Raw genomic sequence first — 17,712 nt, 5'->3', positions numbered from 1 at the left:
GCAAGACAGGTGAAACTGATGTTGTCAAAGGCCTTTTCTGTGACAAGCTTGATACTTTACTTATGTTGGACGTTGCAGAGCAGCCTTGGGTGAAGTGTATAAGGGTAGGCATAATTGTAGCTAGTCTGTTGGCCATGACTTTTGAGAGGATTTTGGAATCCAGGTTTAAAAGGGAAATTGGTCTAAAAGAGCAGCGGTTCCGTAGGGTCCTTTCCCATCTTGGCTATCAGTTTTATATGAGCTTGGTATCCAGATGGCAAGTAGTCGTCCCCTTCTAAAATCTCTTGATAAACCATTTCTAATGAAGGCACTACTGTGTGCGCCATCAATTTATAAAATTTGGGGGTGTACCCGTCCGTACCCGGGTCCTTCTTGGCTGCCAGTGTAGATATCATCTTGTGAATCTCACGCACAGTTATCGGTGAGTTGAGATTGGAAAGGAGTGTAGGGTCGAGTTTTGGTAGGGGAGCTTGGGCTAGGAATTCTTGGGCTGAAGAGATATCAATTTGATCTGGACTGTATAGTTAGGCATAAAATTGCTTGTGGATTAGGCTAATGTTGGTTGAAGAAGAGGAGAGGTTTCCCTGGGAGTCTTTTAGCTCTGAAATTTGTGGGAGTGTAGGTACCTTTGCACACCAACAATTTCCCTGGCTTATTACCAAATTTGTGGTATTGTAAGTCTAAATGTGCTTGGTAGATTTGCTCCTGGGCATCGACCCACAGATCAAACTCAGTGTTAGCTTCAAGCCAGGATTTGCAATGCTCAGGGGAGTTGTTCTGCGATAACAGTGATTGGGAGTGTCGCAAGCAGTCACTAGATTCTCAATAACATTTACGAACTTTTCTTTTCTACGAGGCCGCAAATATAGGAAATCTTCTGACGGGAGATGTGTCTCCTGTAGGAGGGCGATGTCCGTTTTAAGTCTTTTTAAATGGTGCAATATCGCCATGTGTTTATGTGGGGGACAAAGCCCCTTGCAGGGTTCATACGGTCCTGGAAATCCTGGAAAAGTTTTGGAATTTTTAGATGACACTTTCCAGGCCTGGAAAGGTCATGGAAAATTAGGAAATACACTAGGTTTTGGAAAAGTCATGGAATTAAATGACTGTGGGGGAGCGGGGAGCTGCGGGGAGCGGATGCATAATTTTAATTATTTTATAATTATATTGCCACAAACTGTATTTACATTTCGCTGTATTAGCGTCCTTCCGAGTCCGCGGTATGTGCGTGCTGTCATTGGCCAGCAGCAGCCGAAGAGATGACCCAGTCAGGCAGCGGTGAGGGCCGGCCGCGGTTTGCCTGGAGACACTGTGACAGGCTAGCAGCAGCAGTAACAGCTGGGAGATTGTCAATCAATGAGGCAGTGGAAGCGTCACTGGAGGGCGGGCCGGCCGCATGAACGTGATGATGACGCGGAAGGGGGTGGTAACCGTTTCATACCAGTGCTATACGCTGAATGTAAAAAAGCCCCCCCCCAGTGTTCTTTAGCCCCCCCAGTGTTCTTTAGCCCCCCCCCCCCAGTGTTCTTTAGACCCCCCCAGTGTTCTTAGTCCCCCCCAGTGCTCTTAGCCCCCCCCCCGTGCTCTTCAGCTCTTCACAGTGCTTTTCATCTCTCCCCCCCTCCCCATGCTTTCTGGCTCCCCCAGTGCTCTCCAGCTCCCTAGCTCCCCCTTCAGTGATTTCCAGTTCCCCCCAGACAGTGCTCTCCAGTCCCCCCCCTCTCCCCCTGTGCTCTCCATCACCCTGGTTTTCCATGCTCCCCCCCCCCCCGCGCCTTCCAACCCCCCTGCAATGCTTTCCAAACCCCCCCTTAATTCTCTCCCCCCCGTGCCCTTCAGCTCCTCCAGTGCTCTCTGCTTCCCCTGTGCTCTTCTATCTTCTATCATGTCTGCAGTCTCTGACCTTCTCTTGTATCATGTCCGCAGCCTCTGACTACCTCCTGTATCATGTCTGCAGCCTCTGACTACCTCGTGTATCATGTCCGCAGCCTCTGACTACCTCGTGTATCATGTCCGCAGCCTCTGACTACCTCGTGTATCATGTCCGCAGCCTCTGACCACCTCGTGTATCATGTCCGCAGCCTCTGACCACCTCCTGTATCATGTCCGCAGCCTCTGACCACCTCCTGTATCATGTCCGCAGCCTCTGACCACCTCCTGTATCATGTCCGCAGCCTCTAACCACCTCCTGTATCCTGTCCGCAGCCTCTGACCACCTCCTGTATCATGTCCGCAGCCTCTGACCACCTCCTGTATCATGTCCGCAGCCTCTGACCACCTCCTGTATGATGTCCGCAGCCTCTGACCACCTCCTGTATCATGTCCGCAGCCTCTGACCACCTCCTGTATCATGTCCGCAGCCTCTGACCACCTCCTGTATCATGTCCGCAGCCTCTGACCACCTCCTGTATCATGTCCGCAGCCTCTGACCACCTACTGTATCATGTCCGCAGCCTCTGACCACCTCCTGTATCCTGTCTGCAGTCTCAGACCTTCTCTTGTATCATGTTCGCTAAATGTAGAGTTTGTCGTAAAACGTTTGACTTTTCGAACATGGGAGAGGCAGAGCTGTCTAGCCACGCTAAAGGTGCAAAGCACCAGTCTGCAGCTGCATGCTTGACAGCTTCCAATCCGATCGCTGGCTTTTTAACCCTGTGCTCCTGAAGTGACACCAGCTCCCAGCTGCGGCAGCGGTGCTTCCATCTCATCCACTGTAAAACAAGGGACCATTTTGAGTCACGGTGTATCCAGAAACGAAACCCTAACTGCAGAGGTACTGTACACTACAAAGATTGTCATTTATTTTAGTAAAAATATGCTGGGTGTGACATGGATTTTCTTCTTATTTAACATGTTTACATAGACATTTCATGAAACATTAGGTCATGAATATTTACGTGAAGTCATGGAAAAGTCATGGAATTTTATTAGTGAAAATGTGTATGAACCCTGCCCTTGACATTCCAAGATGTAATTCTCATAGTGGGGGGTGGGTGGGGGGGAGAGTAAGGTGTGCAAGTGTGAGCTGTATTAGTCGGTGTTGTGGAATGCACTGGGGGATAGTATTAGGCAATGAGGTGGGGGTAGGAGGAGGCGGTGGGGAATCCCAGAAATGAACCAAGCCAAATTAAACAGTAACTCAGTTTTAGAGAAGCCTTGACTTGAATTTCTTCCATGTGTATTCAGAGGTCCATTCCATGCATCTCCAGAAGGCTGTAAAAGACATCTGTGAAGTAAACCAAAATATTAACGAGTAAACTAAGGTTACAGTTAAATGGAAAGTGGCTTCAAGATCCAGAACATCTGGGTAATGAAGTTAGCAAGCTCTGAGGTCCTGAAGACTTAGTAGATCAGTGGGGCGAAGCCAAACCAGAATTATCTGAATACCAAATCCTCCTGGGGGATCTTTGCGAGGGCTACATTGCTTCCTGGGGCCCTGTGGGTGACAGTTTGTCTCCATTGGGGATAGCTCCTGGTGGATGTGCAGATAGGTTTTAAAGTAGGAAGCTGCTTCTTCTGGGTGAGAGAAAAATTTGGATTCTCCCGAATAGCTGGGTACGCCAGAGTAAATTTAACACCCTTGAGGTGTAAAGCTGAGCAGATGGGTTGGAACGCTTTCCTCCTGTGTGACACTTCCTCAGAATAGACCGCAAAGATTAGTGGCTTATGGTCATCCAGCTGGAAGGAATTGGCATTGCGGAACGATTTTAGAATAGCCACTCTATCAGTTTAGTTAAGATAGCGCATGATGACAGGGTGGGGGGAGCGTCTGTCCTTTTGAGGGGGCCCCTACACAGTGTGCCCTCTCTACTGTGCATGGTGAGGTGATCCCAAGGGCTGCAGGGAAGGGTACTGTACAGAGTTCTGACAGGGATTCTGAGTTATAGGACTCAGGAAGGCCGATAACCCTCAAGTTGTTCCGGCGAGAACGATTTTCCAAATCTTCAAACTTTTCCAGTATATAGTGCTGGGTTTGAGAGGTCTGGTGGGCGGCTGCCTGCAAGCTCTGGGCCTCTTCTAGCTCTGATAAGGGGTTCATTGTCTCAGTGAGTCTGCCTGTCTGTTCTCTGATCTCCCTCCTGAGGTGGTCAGTATCTGCACGCACTGCTCTATTCACAGCTGCTGTGATCGTGGGGGAGAGCAGGGTGGCCACTGCCTGGGCGATCCTCCCATGTTGATCTTCCAGGGAGGCAGGGGTTGTGAAGGTAGGAAACATGGCAGTACTCACATCTGTGGTGTCGGCCATGTTGGGCTGCTGAAAACCAGGAGGAAGCGACTTGCGATGTGGCTTGCGGAGCGCCAGAACTGCCCGGTATGAGGTTTCTCTCCATGCAGTTATACTCGGGGAGCCCTGTCTCGCACTCCACATGTGGCGCGGGAACCAGAAGTTTACCTCACTTTAAGGTGCTTCACTAATACAAAGCTAGTCCACCCTGAGGGAACATGCAGGTTCACTCCCTCGAGGCTCTGGCATTGCTGCAGGGTCTCCCATCCACCCCCCCCCCCCTTTCTCTGCAGTGATTAGTTTATTTCAACTTATACTCACTGTCTCCTTTGCTTTCATGCATATTACACAGCCCCCCTGCAATTTACACAGCCCCCCTACACACACCCCCCTGCATATTACACACCCTCTCCCTCCCTGCAGCTCTGCCCTATCTTAACATGCCCCATGCAGAGAGAGAGACAGAGCGGAGCAGGAAGGAGGAAGCTGAATGAGAACACACCAGTGCTGATAAGACAGCGGGAGCTTCCGGAGTTAATTTTTCTTATTAACAAGTTGGTGATTGGTTACTTGGACCACCTAGCAACCAATCGCCTGGGAAGTTAATTCTGGAAGCTCCCGCTGTCTTAGCAGTGCTGCTGTGTGTCTCTCCCATGTTCTCATTCTGCTCCCTGCTTCGCTCTGCTTTTACTTAAGATGTCCATGGGCTGGGTGCACATGAATTCATCACATGCACTGATTGGCCGGACATTTAGTGGTAGCGGGCCGGGTGCAGCCCACGGGCCATAGGTTGCCGACCCCTAGCCTAGCTGATTAGCAGAGTCCACAACTTCTCTGAATAGTCGATACCTTAAATTTATCATGCACTGAGTTGGTTCAGTACTTGTGAGGGGAGCACACCTTGTGACTGAAGACGTCCTTAAGACTTATGCTACACCTCATGGAACATTCTCTTTATATTATTTGGAACTAATATTTTTACGTGCCACACCACAGTTTTGGTTTCGTCTGGTTTTATGTGTGACTTTTGCTGTCCTTTTCATATGTTTCCAAACACCTTTGCATTTTGGCTCTTGCAAGGGTTCGCCTTTGTTGTATGCTCAATGTGTTTTTCTTTATGTACTGCTAAATACTTTAATAAAAATAATTTGAAAAAAATGTAATATATTGCAGCTTACTAGTCCTTGTTGTGGTGGCTGCATTTTTTTCTTTTTTCAAGCTTCTTTTGCATTTTTTTCACTTGGCAATTTTGTAAATAACATACTTTCTGTCCATGTGGGTTGCTATGTCACTCCTACATGTATCTAGATTACATATATACTTTGTTGTAAATGTGGTAGACAGTGGATGAAAAAAAAGATTAAGATTTTGCCCTTGCCCTTTGGACTTGCCCTTTGTTCATCCATTGATGAACACATTTACAACAAAGTATAAATGTCATCTACAGAAATGTTTGTGTTTGTCATGTTTGACCATCCATTGTTTTTTAAACCATTTTATTCCTTGTATAAAAAAGTGTCATTTAGGTTTTTATATATCTGTGTATTTTTTTTTTTTTTTATTGGGGCCCTTGAGTCCTGTTCATCCATTCATACTCTGTATATTCTATATTGGGATGCTGGCATCTGATTTGGACTCAGGTCACACCTTGTATTTTGTCACCATAGGCTGCTCTCTTGATGTGGATTACAAACATGTCCTTATTGCTTCACCTCTTACTTGGGGGGGGGGGTGCAGGGAAATTGGTAGATTACAGAAGATATCTATCTAAGAAGGAAGATATACTTCTGTACAGCTTACTGGAAGTGACAAGGACACTCCATTTTTGGCAAGCTCAACAAGAGTTTTCTGTGTTTGCCCAAAATGTTCCTAACTTGAATAAAAAAAGAAACCTAAAGCAGCCAGCACATCTAACTACTGCAAGCTAAAATAGATTCCTTTTTTATTCCTAGGGTTGGTTATTCTTTAATGTCTTAATCAGTCATCTGCTTTCCTTTGCTAACCAAAGAATATGTGTATGTAATGCACCAAATTTTTTGTTGAGTAAGAATTTTGTTTACATATCATCTTGTACCCTTGTGTTGGTCTATGTTTGTATTGATATAAAATGCTTACTTGTTATATTGACATATTTCATTGCCTGTTTAAAGGGTGCAATACTGACCACTATGCTGGCTACCAGAAACTTTTCAGGTATGTGATTAGTAGCTTTATTTATTAAGATTTGTATAATTGTAAATACGTCTTTCTTTTCTATGTGCACAAAGTTTAAATTTTGCAATAAAATACTTTTGATAACACATCCACATAAAGAGGATTTTTTTAGAAGACTGATTAAACAGGAGAAAGGAAAATGAGCACAGAGGGCACTGCCAGAGAAAGAGAGACTAAACAGAGCCTGACACCGAAGAGATCCCATAATTTCCATTATTCTCTTAAAACCCCCTTTAAAAACCCAATTTAATTACATAAAATGGTCATTAGCTCCTTAGTCCTGTGCCAGACTTATATGGTCCATCTTCAATCTCTAAATTGTACTGATCCAAGACTACAAGCTAAGTCTAAACTGGGGATTTATGTGATGGAAGGGAAAGACTACCTCATTACATTGAATTTAGCAGTAGTGTAATAAAAGGGTGAAAGGAGTTTATCCATCATTTCAACTCCCCAAAACTTGCTAAAACGAAGTCTTGAGTAATCTGTTGGGTCTTATTTAAAATACTAATATTTTAACTGACCATTGGAGATTGATATAACTCTAACATATCCCTGGCTCTGCAGAAAAGTCATTATCAATTGATTTGTTTTTATTAATGAAACAGTTATTACCTGAAATTTGTTGAATAAAACCTATGTAATTATATAAATCTTTTTTGTACTTCTGTTAAAAAACGTGTGTTGTTATTTTTACTTTTCTCATTTGTCTTAATGGCAAATTGTGCTCAAAATATATTCTACCTTTAATTTTTGTAGGATTTGGATTTTTTATTTGGTGATAAACATTTATTTCCAAAAAATAGACTGATTCAGTATTTAAAATCCCAATGAAAGAACACAGATTTGGATATCCTAATATTCCTTAACAATAATCTTATCCTTACTTTATTTTACAATTTTACCGTCAGTTCCATGAAATGTCAATATAATTATAGTGTCCACAACTGAGCTTTCAGTTTAAAGATGCATATGCTCCCTTTGAGTTGGCTGTCACTACCACATATCATGTTTGATGATATGTCAACTGATTTTAAATCAATCATATTATCTTATTTAAAGCTTTGTAGTGGTAGTAGTAGTTGATTTACTAGGAATGTGGAAGGACCCTGGGATTTAATGAACCAGTTTGCAAAAATAGAGGCTACTAGGGCGTTGGTGTTTTTTGAAGACTAGAATTTGAGTCAGTATTTGTATGGTGCTGAGCAAAAGGCCATTTAAGCCATCTGTTAGCATTTGCCCTGGTGCTGAGTAGTAGGTAAGTCATGGGGACCTGCTGCTCAATAATGAAGACATTAGCTGTGGAGAGCAAGGAAGGGACAACCGAGGAACACCGGTATAGATATCAAACGTAATTATAGTATGTTTCCTAGTTTTGGCCAGGTTGTACAGCCTTCAGATAATTCTTGATAGGAAATAATGCAGAGAGCTCTGGGGTTTTACCTAGGTTTGGTGTGGCATCACTAATGCCATATTAGTAAGGTAGGAAAATAATATTTGCCTGGTTTTCATGATCTTTAGGCTTCATTGAGTTGTGAATAAGGAGTTTTAAGTTTGCCACGTATTTTTCAATGAAAAGGAACTTTTATTTGTCTTAATTTATTTTATATACATAATTAAATATTGCATCGGTATTGAACATATGATGTACATTTGGGACAATAGTAGCATAAATCTAAAAAGAATAAGCAAGCCTTGAACAGTAAGTCAAATGTGATAAATGATTGTAGTTAGTTACAAAAATGCTCAATAATCTTAAAAGACAAATGCTGATCTTAATTCAATTTTGTTCCCTAACATCAAACTTCTGCCAGGGGTATGCAGAAAGTACAGTCTCTCCCTACCTCCCCTTCCAAGGTCTAATCCCATATTAGTGAGGTGAAGAGATACTCTTTACACAAAGGGGGTTTAGGAAAAAGATGCAAGAAAATGGGTAACCTCAGTAAAACTTTTTAAATTTTTTTGCTTAGTGAAAGTCTTGGTGAATCAATGAGTTTCAGAAGGAAGAAAATGAATTCCTTAATTTTTAATAAAACATGTCCCTATTTGATGACGCAAGATAAAAATATCAGCTGTAATATTAAAGCCTAATATGCCACTCCTAGCATACAGTGTAACAGCATGAGGAAACTAACCTGTATAGAAACTATACCTTGCCTTTGATACTGTTTTCTTGTGGAGATCTAGTACATCAAAGTAAGTAGGTGTCATCGATACAAAGTGTAATCTTCTGCACTGATTAAACAGTTGTTTTTACATGATCAATCATTAAGACTAGGGGGGAAAAAAAAGTTTGTCTTTTCTTTATATGTTGTATTTTATCCTACTAACCGTAATAACCAGGTCACTATATTTTGCCAGCCAGTAAACAGTCAACCTGTAAGAACAAAAAGAGAAAGATAACAAAATGGAATTTCTTCAAACATTTTTGTTTTTTGTGGATACATTGTGAAGGGGGTTGAAACATTTGCCAGGTTTTTAATGGTTGGTCATCTCGATTTTGGAGATCCTTTCCCCAATTTCTGTGAAGCGACAGGAAGAAAACAACATCCCATTGGGGAAGTTCTCACTATTATATACTCAGTCCAAAACAGCACAAAATAGACTGAGTCCACTTAAACTGTCCAAGGACAAACTGTCATTTGGCTTCAGCATTAGTTATTTTTCTCTAAGGTGTATTTTATCTTTTTTTTTTTTTTTTTATTTCATGGTACTTGTCTTCCAAATCATTTTGCTTTCAGTGTAATACAGCACACAAAACAAAGTACTAAGTCAGGATTTGCAGGAGGTTCCTTTCAAAAAAGGATGTAATAATCCCTGCCTACGCTCATATTCGATAGCTCCCATGCTTTTACCTCATTCTGTGCTGGAGTTAGATTTACTAATGGGTATACAGCCATTGTGTTCCCCTCTTTGTTTTTCTTAAATTGCAGTTTCTGGAGTCTGAGTGGATAGTAGTTTATTCATTTTATTTTAGTGTTAGATTCCAAAAATCAGTAAACATGTTTTTGTTTTTTTTAATTTATAAAGATAGTGCATGTTCCTACTTCTACTTTCCATTTAGAAACATGCCAACCAGTTTGTTAGACCAATTTGTTACAAATAAGGCAATGACAACTTAGTAAATCTATCTCATTGATGTCATCAGATTCCATGTAACTTTTAAATTTTTTTTACTAATCCTATAGAGCAGTGATGGCAAACCTTGGCACCCCAGATGTTTTAGAACTACATTTTCCATGATGCTCAACTAAACTGCAGAGTGCATGAGCATCATGGAAAATGTAGTTCCAAAACATCTGGGGTGCCAAGGTTCGACATCACTGCTATAGAGCGTAAGACATATTAGCCTACTATACAAATAATTTATTGTTAATATTTAGGTGGTATTTGTTCAACACACATTTTATGTTCACTTTGGATGTATTAAATGGAAAGCACAGGGGTCTCACATGGTTTGGTTTCACATGGTTAATTTCTGTACTAAATTATCTTCTCATGGGTGTACCTTATGATGGTTAGCAAAACCTGTGGGTTTTTAAAAAAAAAAAAAAAAATTCCAGTGCTTGATTTTGTAGCTTGCCTGTTTGGCATAGTTACTAGTCTGTCAGAAGCATTCAGGTGCAACTAAGCATACTGGTGCCCCTCCAGTTTTTTCCAAAGAATTCCAATTCGCATTGAAATAGGTTTAATCTGACACAATAAAAAGGCAACCAGCATTTTTATTTCATGCCTCATTGAGGAGACACTTGCTCTTGCTTTATGACTTAACATATTCTTTTAAATAGCAAAACAAATGAAAATGGCATGAACAAAGACTATATATTTTGTTTTAGTTTCAGCTTATGTAACAACAGATTTGGATTCAGTAATTATGAAGCAGGATCAATAGTTTGGCCATTACTTTACATGGTTTCTCACAATACCCTCTTAAAACCAAACTAAAGTCTGCTGTATTTACATCCCCTCCAGTAATGCAACATCATCAAGCTCCCTTGCCTCCCCTGATGCCATTGCCAGTTTTCCTTGAGGTTCATTGTCTTCAGCCATTTTAATTGGCTGACCCTGGTTGGCAGAACTCATGAACTCTGGCACCAAGGTGTTCTGAGTTTTTGTGTGCATTTAGAAGCAGATGAGATGGCAGACAGAAGAGGGTTAAATTCAGGGGTTAAATTACTGAAATTAAATATAATGGTCAATTTACAAAGAAAGATGCAATGTGCAAGGGAAATTTCCCTAGAGCTTAGTGAATAAGGTGAAATTCTGTGGACTTATATCATCCAGTCATGTGCAAACAAAACATTTTTTTTTTTATTTTCCTTGCATGTGATTGGGTATTTTATGCAAAGTGAAATTGCACAACATTCATTAAGATTTGTGGAAAATTTCTTTGCATAGTCCACAAAACCTTGTAAAGTGAACAGCCTATTTTTCCTTTATTAATTCAACCCCACAGGTATCATCTGCAAAAAAAAAAAAAAAAAAAAAGCTTACCTGCCAACAATTTTTCTCAGTAAGGCTATAGTTCTACTTAAGTTTTCAGGCCAACCAAGTATTTAGATTGCACATTTGCCATATCTGTCAATGCATCTCTCTTGCACACACACAAATGTGGAAAAATCTGTTAAATCTTACCCTTTTTTAAAATCAGGTAAAATGTTATCATGATTTCATTTTAAATTCATGACCAGTGTTTAGGAACATTTCAATTTCCCAAGTCATCCATACATTGGCATGCTCAGTGAAAACTTCTGCATGTCCAAATGCTCTTTTATTTGTGATACGTTACCTTTGTTGTGAGCCATCAATTACTTTGGATAGACATTTATTCTAGTGAGACCCAACTTTCCATTCAATGCAACATATCTGTGTTGTAGAGCATGACATTTACATCAGCTGCTCATAGTACTGTAGTTATAATTGTGGTTTTTAATTTTCCTTTTTCTAATTTTCCTTTTATGTGGAATGTGTTTCATGTGAGGTAAGATTTAAAGAAACTGCTGTTTTTCCATCTTTCTTAATTTTATTCTGCACCTGATAGAGCATTTCTTTATTTTTAACAAGTAATAGGATATCTCCTTATACTTTCTTCTTCAATACTAACATATTTTATTTCTTTGATTAAAAAAATATTTTTTTATTTAATGTTTTAACATTCTGCCACCTATGCTTTCAAATTGGTGGGATTTGTTTCTAAAATGAATTTGTAATCAACTGTAATAGGCAATAGTCCATCACAGAAGCTCGTTGGAATTACAAAAAATGCTGGTAAAACAGAAAGTTTTCATTATTTTAATCAAACTGGTTGTAAACTCTCCCATGTACCCAGTGAAGTGACTGGCATTAGGTGATACACATGCAGCTGTTTCTTCTGTAGATTGTTCTGAAAGCACACAGAAGAAAGGATTTCTCTTTAGTTCTAGTTTCTAGGAGCAGGGGATGGGAATCTGAAGTCTTCACACAGCTGACAGCTCTGAGCCCTGGCTGGAGGGAAGGGAGACCCCACCTCCCCTCCCCTTCCCCATTTCACACAGTACGGAGAACAAGCACAGCTGTGGATATGATTCACAGGCTGAGTGCTGCAGCTCCCTCCCCATTGTCATTTTAACTCTTGTCGTGCTAATAACAGAGGAACCAGGTAGCAGAGAGAAATGACACTCAGCTTTGGATAAAGACAAGTACACTGCATTAAAGGATATTCTTTTTTATATTTTATGTCTGAGGTTTACAACCACTTTAAGATTTGAAAATCTGTAAAAATGACAGCGTACTGTAACTGTAAACGACAAGTACTGTAACTGCTGACTTTTAAAAATCAGGTACTTACCATTGCCTGGAGTCTGGCATTGTCTTTTCATAGCTGGTTCTTCTTATTGTTGTAGGACCCTGGCAAAACCATCTTGGATATGGGAACTGACTATGACTTCCTGAGAAATCACGGCTGATCAGCTGATCCCACATTGCATGCGCAAAATCAGAAAGCACTGTGGGACTGGTCCTGCAGCCACCTGGGACATGTGATGCATCCCAGGCGACTGCAGACAAGGTAGAGGGCTTTGACAGAGGGCGTATTTAAGCGTACGATATTCACGCCTTGGTGAACAATTGAAAAAGTAGGAGTAGATGCCTATGAAAAAAGTTACCCTCCACCGTTAAAAAAATAAATAAAGTGTTAAGAGGAGGGAAAACAGTACTGTCGCTTTTTAAGGGAAGATCCACTTTAAGAAGCCCCCAAAGTCTTGCAAATAAAGTTAGTAGGAACCTATGTAACCTTTTCTCTGTACATGATACACCTAAAAAAATGTGCAATGTGCATTGACAAATCTTTCAATGACAGACACAGCTCCGGATTCTTCTTAACCATTGGGTTATACTGTCCCCTACAGGAGTAGGACACTGGGCAGGAAAAAGCTTGACTATGCCTGTGGGCAGTCCCAGGGGGTATACACTCACTCTCAGCTATAGGCACTCTGTTTTTTTCTGCCAAGTCAGGAGTAAGAATCTAGTTCCTTGCTGGGATCTCTGGTCCTGGTGATTCTTTCTTTTTAAAAGGACATTTTTTCCTATCTTTGTTATTTTGTTCCTGCAGAATCTACAATCAATTGCCGGACTGCGCGAGAAACTGGATAATTTAGATCCAGAGGGTCCCCCCAGTCTGGCCAGCGAGCGCATGCAGACCGCAGCTCAGTGCTAGGTTGGCTGTGACATAGCCCCACTGGACGGGGCTGGCCCGCAAGTTAAACGTCTTGGGAGGTCACGTACAACCTGACCTCGGCCTGAGTTGCAACGTTTCTCCTGGCCGACAGCACTCACATTACGATGGAGTAGTGGTCTTTCTGCAGCGGTGCCCACCCTGTTTCTGGTATGGTTAGTAGCTGTCCCCCCTCTACTCCTGAAGGGTTCTGGGCTGGACATGAGACCACTGGGTTCACCTCCTTCCCCCCAGCCCCTTCAAAATTTTGGTGGTTACCGTGGGTCTTTCGCCCCCCCCCCCCCATGATGGGTGGGATTATGAGCTAGCTGTTGCCACATGCTCTTAAGGGGGGGCTGGTTGGAGTTGCTGCTGACTGGAGGTTGAGCAGGGTTCCCTGCCACCCTGGGGGTTTGTGACTGGGGCAGGGATGTACTTTGGGCTCCCTGCGGTGGTTGTTGGGCTGGGGGAACAGATAGTTTAGCATCCGCAGGTAGGCGCCTCACGCAGCAAGATCTGGCCAAAAATTCAAGCTTCAGCTTTGCAGCCTACTAGTTGGAAACTATGTGAGGCAGCCCCTGTGAGGGTGGCTGAAGCCACTGCCTTCCATTTGGGCATCCGCCCTCCCCTCCACTGCCCTTGGGTGGTCGGCTGGGCGCCCACAAAAATTTAGGCCATGGCTTCCAGCCTACTAGGCCGTGGCCAATTTGAATTTGAATGCCTCAGTTGGGAAGCAGTCCCAGTGTGTTAAGCTGAAGCCCCCACTCTTCCTTTGGGCATCTGCCAGGCTGGGATCTGTGCACTTGTGGCTGGGCCTCCACAAAAATGTAGGCCGCGGCCTGCTAGGCCATGTGGTCAGCTTGGCGCCTCCCTTGGAAGGGTTGGCGCTGTGGGGACGCTTTATTTTTTATTGACAGCCTTGCCACCATTATTGTGTGGAGCACCTGCCCCTTTTAGTGCTGCGGGACCATCAGGGTACCCTGCCTGCGCCCCCCTTTTAAGGGGGCTATTTCCTATTATGCCCTCCATGGAGGGCTCGGGGGGCGACCCCCTTTTTTTATTTGTTTTGCGGGGCCCAGTAGGTGGTCCATTCGTGGGCCCTTTGCCGGCGTCCCCTTTGCTAGATCGCAGTTGGCATCCTTCCCTTATTAAAATATATAAATAAATCCGCGCTTAGGATATGGGTGTATCAAATACAACTGGCTTACTTTGACAACATTGTCACAAAACAGTGGGGTTGTCCAAAACACAGTGGTTCATAAGCACTTTTTGCTTGCAGTGTCTTTATGAGGATTAACTGCATTAAAGGTCCCACCTGTAGTCTCGGTTTCCAGGTAAAATAAAGCTACCTTCATTCCGGTTGAGTCCCCGGCCTTTAAATATCCAGCTTATAGGAGGACAGAGGCTCTGGCCCGCCATATGTTCGGTTTTGCTGGTTCGTAACTTAGGACGGTATTTACTATTACCCTGGTGTAGCAAGGTCTGACAGAGTGGGCTTTACGCTGGGGCCTGGAGGGGAAACCGCTTCCTCCTGTCTTGCGGAGCTGGCGGATCAGTTGGTCCAGGGGCTACAGTTTATCTGTGATGCCTCTTTGGATGCGGCTCCTTTGATTTCTAGGCTGTCTGTATTAGCAGTGGTCCTTTGGCCTATTATCTGGCTGAAATACTGGTCTGCGGACCAGACGAATAAGAATGCCTTATCTGATCCCCCCCTTGTAAGGGATTTATTGTTTGAAGCTTCCTTGGATGACATTGTTAAGGATCTCACAGGGGGGAAGAGTACTCTTCTTCCGCAGGCTACCAAGGGTAAGGAGCCCCTTAATAGACGTGGGCCATTCTCCTCAGCTCATAAGAGGTTTTTTCGTCCCCCAGGGTCTCAAGACAGGGATCAAAAGTCAGGGCCTCCACCGGAGGTTCCAAGAGGACCTGGTCTGGCAATCCACGAGCGGGCTCTTCCAGACCTGCGGACAAGGCTGCCTCAGCATGCAAGAGCACCCTCACCCATATCTGGGGTAGGGGGGCATTTTCGCTGATTTCCGGATCCATGGACCTCACTTGTATAGGACACGTGGGTCCACAAAGTTATTCAGTCAGGCTATGAGATTGAGTGCCCACTTGTGCCCAGATCACTTATGGGTCTCTTTGGGGTAGTGCAAGACTTGTTCCTTCAAGGAGTGATTGTTCCGGTTCCGATTTCAGAAAGTTTTCAGCAGTTTTTATCTTGTTTTTTAAACCACTTTACAGTTCCCAGGAAGGAAGGCAAGGTACGTCCAATTCTGAACCTCAAGGCGCTAAACTGCTTCTGCAAGTACAGAATTTATGCCTGGAGTCCATTCACACGGTAGTGGCGTCCCTACATCAGGAGGATATCTTCTCGCTTCTATCGACATCAAGGACGCCTACCTGCACCTTCCAGTATGTGCCAGTCACCAACGCTTCCTCCATTTTGCCACTGATGAGGAGCATTATTGGTTTGTGCCTTTGGTCTCGCCTCCGCTCCTCGGGTCTTCACAAAAGTGTTGGCCCGGTGCTGGCATTGTTTGAGTCAGTGGGAGATCGCGGTACTGGGGTACCTGAACGATCGTTTTCTATGAGCAGAGTCTCCGACTGCTCTGATGGACAACTGGAGATTGCTCTGCAAACTCTGAGGAAGTTCGGTTGGATTCTGAACCTTCAGGAGTCTGCTTTGGTTCTGTCCACCAAAACTGGACTATCTGGGTCTGACTCTGGACTCAGCCTCAGCCAGCGTGTTTCTTCCTCTGGAAAAACTCCAGACATTGCAGAAGGCAATTCAGCTTCTGTTGTTCAGCAGATGGTCATCCCTCCGGATTTGCATGCGGGTGCTGGGCCTGATGGTGTCCACCCTCGAAGGCTGTCTGTTTGCACAGTTCCACACAAGATCTCTGCTAAAGAGATTCTGGTGAAATGGGACAAGGATCCACGGTCTCTAGAGGTGGCTTCCTTCTCTGGCACTTCGACAGGGAAAATCCTTTCTCCCCCTGTACTGGACGGTTGTCACCACAGATGCCAGCCTGTCCGGGTGGAAAGGCATCCTCAGCACAAATGTGCTCAGGGGGTCTGGACTCTGGCAGAGTCCAGACGGCTGATTAATGTTCTGGAAATCTGAGCAATCAGCCTTTGTCTGGCTCATTGGATAATTTGTCTTCAGGGGTGTCTGTTACAAATTATTTTGGACAATGCCACAGCCAGGGTCTATGTCAATCGCCAAGGGAGCACAAGTAGTGTCCTGGTGGCTCGGTAAGTAACCAGCATTTTAAGGTGGGTTGACCGATTATTTTCAGCCCTTTTACATTTCTACCACAACTCCTGTGCAGGATCAAAGCAGAAGTGATTCTGTCCAGACTGACCTTGCTGGTTTTGGTACGCAGATCATGTATGGCTGGTCGCTGATGATCCTTGGGGACTTCCTCTCAGGGAGGATCTGCTGTCCCTAAGACCGATCTTCCATCCTGCTTTACAGTCACTGGCTTTGACGGCTTGGCTGTTGAAAGCCAGGTGCTGAAGGATTGAGGTTTGTCTGAGTCAGTAAATCCTACACTGTTGAAAGCTAGGAAATCTACTTCTAGGAAGATCTACCATTGTACCGGGAAGACATATTGCATGGTGTGAGTCTCTTGGAATTCATCCTTGCTCCTTCACGGTGGATCGGATCTTAACCTTCCTTCAATGGGGGAGGTTGAACAGAAATTGGCCTTGAGTACCATCAAGGGCCAGGTATCAGCTTTGACCTTTGGCCTCACACTCCCTGGTGCATACTTTTCTTCAGGGTGTCCGACATTTGGTTCCTTCAGTGCGGCCTCAGTTGCCACCCTGGGATCTTAATGTGGTGCTTTCAGCTCTACAGAAGCCTCCCTTTGAAATTATATTCGGGAGGTTTCTCGGTTTGTGCTGCCCCAGAAGGTGGCCTTTTTTGGTGGCTATCACCTCTGCGCACAGGGTGTCAGAACTGGCAGCATTATCCTGTCGTTTATTGGTGATTCACAAGGATAAGGTGGTGCTTCGCCCCTGTCCGTCATAACTTCCTAAGGTGGTCTCTGACTGTCATTTGAATGAAGACATTGTGTTGCCTTCCCTGTGTCCCAAACATCCGAAGGAAATTGCCTTGCATGCATTGGATATGGTCCGGGCAATTAGGGTGTACCTGGCTGCTACAGAGTCTTTTAGGAAGTCAGACTCTGTGCTCATGGACGGACCTCACAAAGGGTTGTCCGCTTCTTCTGCGACCATTTCCAGATGGATCAGACCGACGGTGGTTCGCGCCTATTGCATCAGGGGTAAGGTTCCTCCTTTCCCTGTCAAGGACCACTCTACTGGTGTGCTTAGTGTCTTTTGGGCTTCCATCATCAAGCGTCAGTGACGCAGGTGTGCAAGGCGGCTACCTGGTTGTCGGTGCTCATTTTTACAAAATGTTTATAAAGTGGATGTGTTGGCATCTGCGGATGCTTCTTTCGGCCACAAGGTTTTGCTGGCTGCTGCTTAGAGGACCTGCTCCTCTTTGAGGGTTTATTGTTTTTTTTTTTTTCAGGTGAGCTCCAGTTGTTTATGGTTGAGCTCCATGTTA

General features: G+C 43.9%; 1 protein-coding gene across 9 annotated transcripts in view; it reads left to right on the top strand.

Annotated features, from left to right (window-relative positions):
- Positions 1–17,712, top strand: part of CAMK2D (calcium/calmodulin dependent protein kinase II delta) — a 446,499-nt gene that overhangs the window by 338,593 nt on the left and 90,194 nt on the right. For all 9 annotated transcript variants that reach the window (XM_082254334.1, XM_082254332.1, XM_082254339.1 and 6 more), the window contains exon 12: positions 6,376–6,418. In XM_082254334.1, the coding sequence (XP_082110460.1) occupies positions 6,376–6,418 (43 nt within the window). The remainder of the gene's footprint in view (positions 1–6,375; positions 6,419–17,712) is intronic.

This window comes from Pelophylax lessonae (assembly GCF_965119305.1).
Source record: "Pelophylax lessonae genome assembly, chromosome: 1".
Lineage (NCBI taxonomy): Eukaryota > Metazoa > Chordata > Amphibia > Anura > Ranidae > Pelophylax > Pelophylax lessonae.
This window is presented reverse-complemented; position numbering and strand designations above follow the sequence as displayed.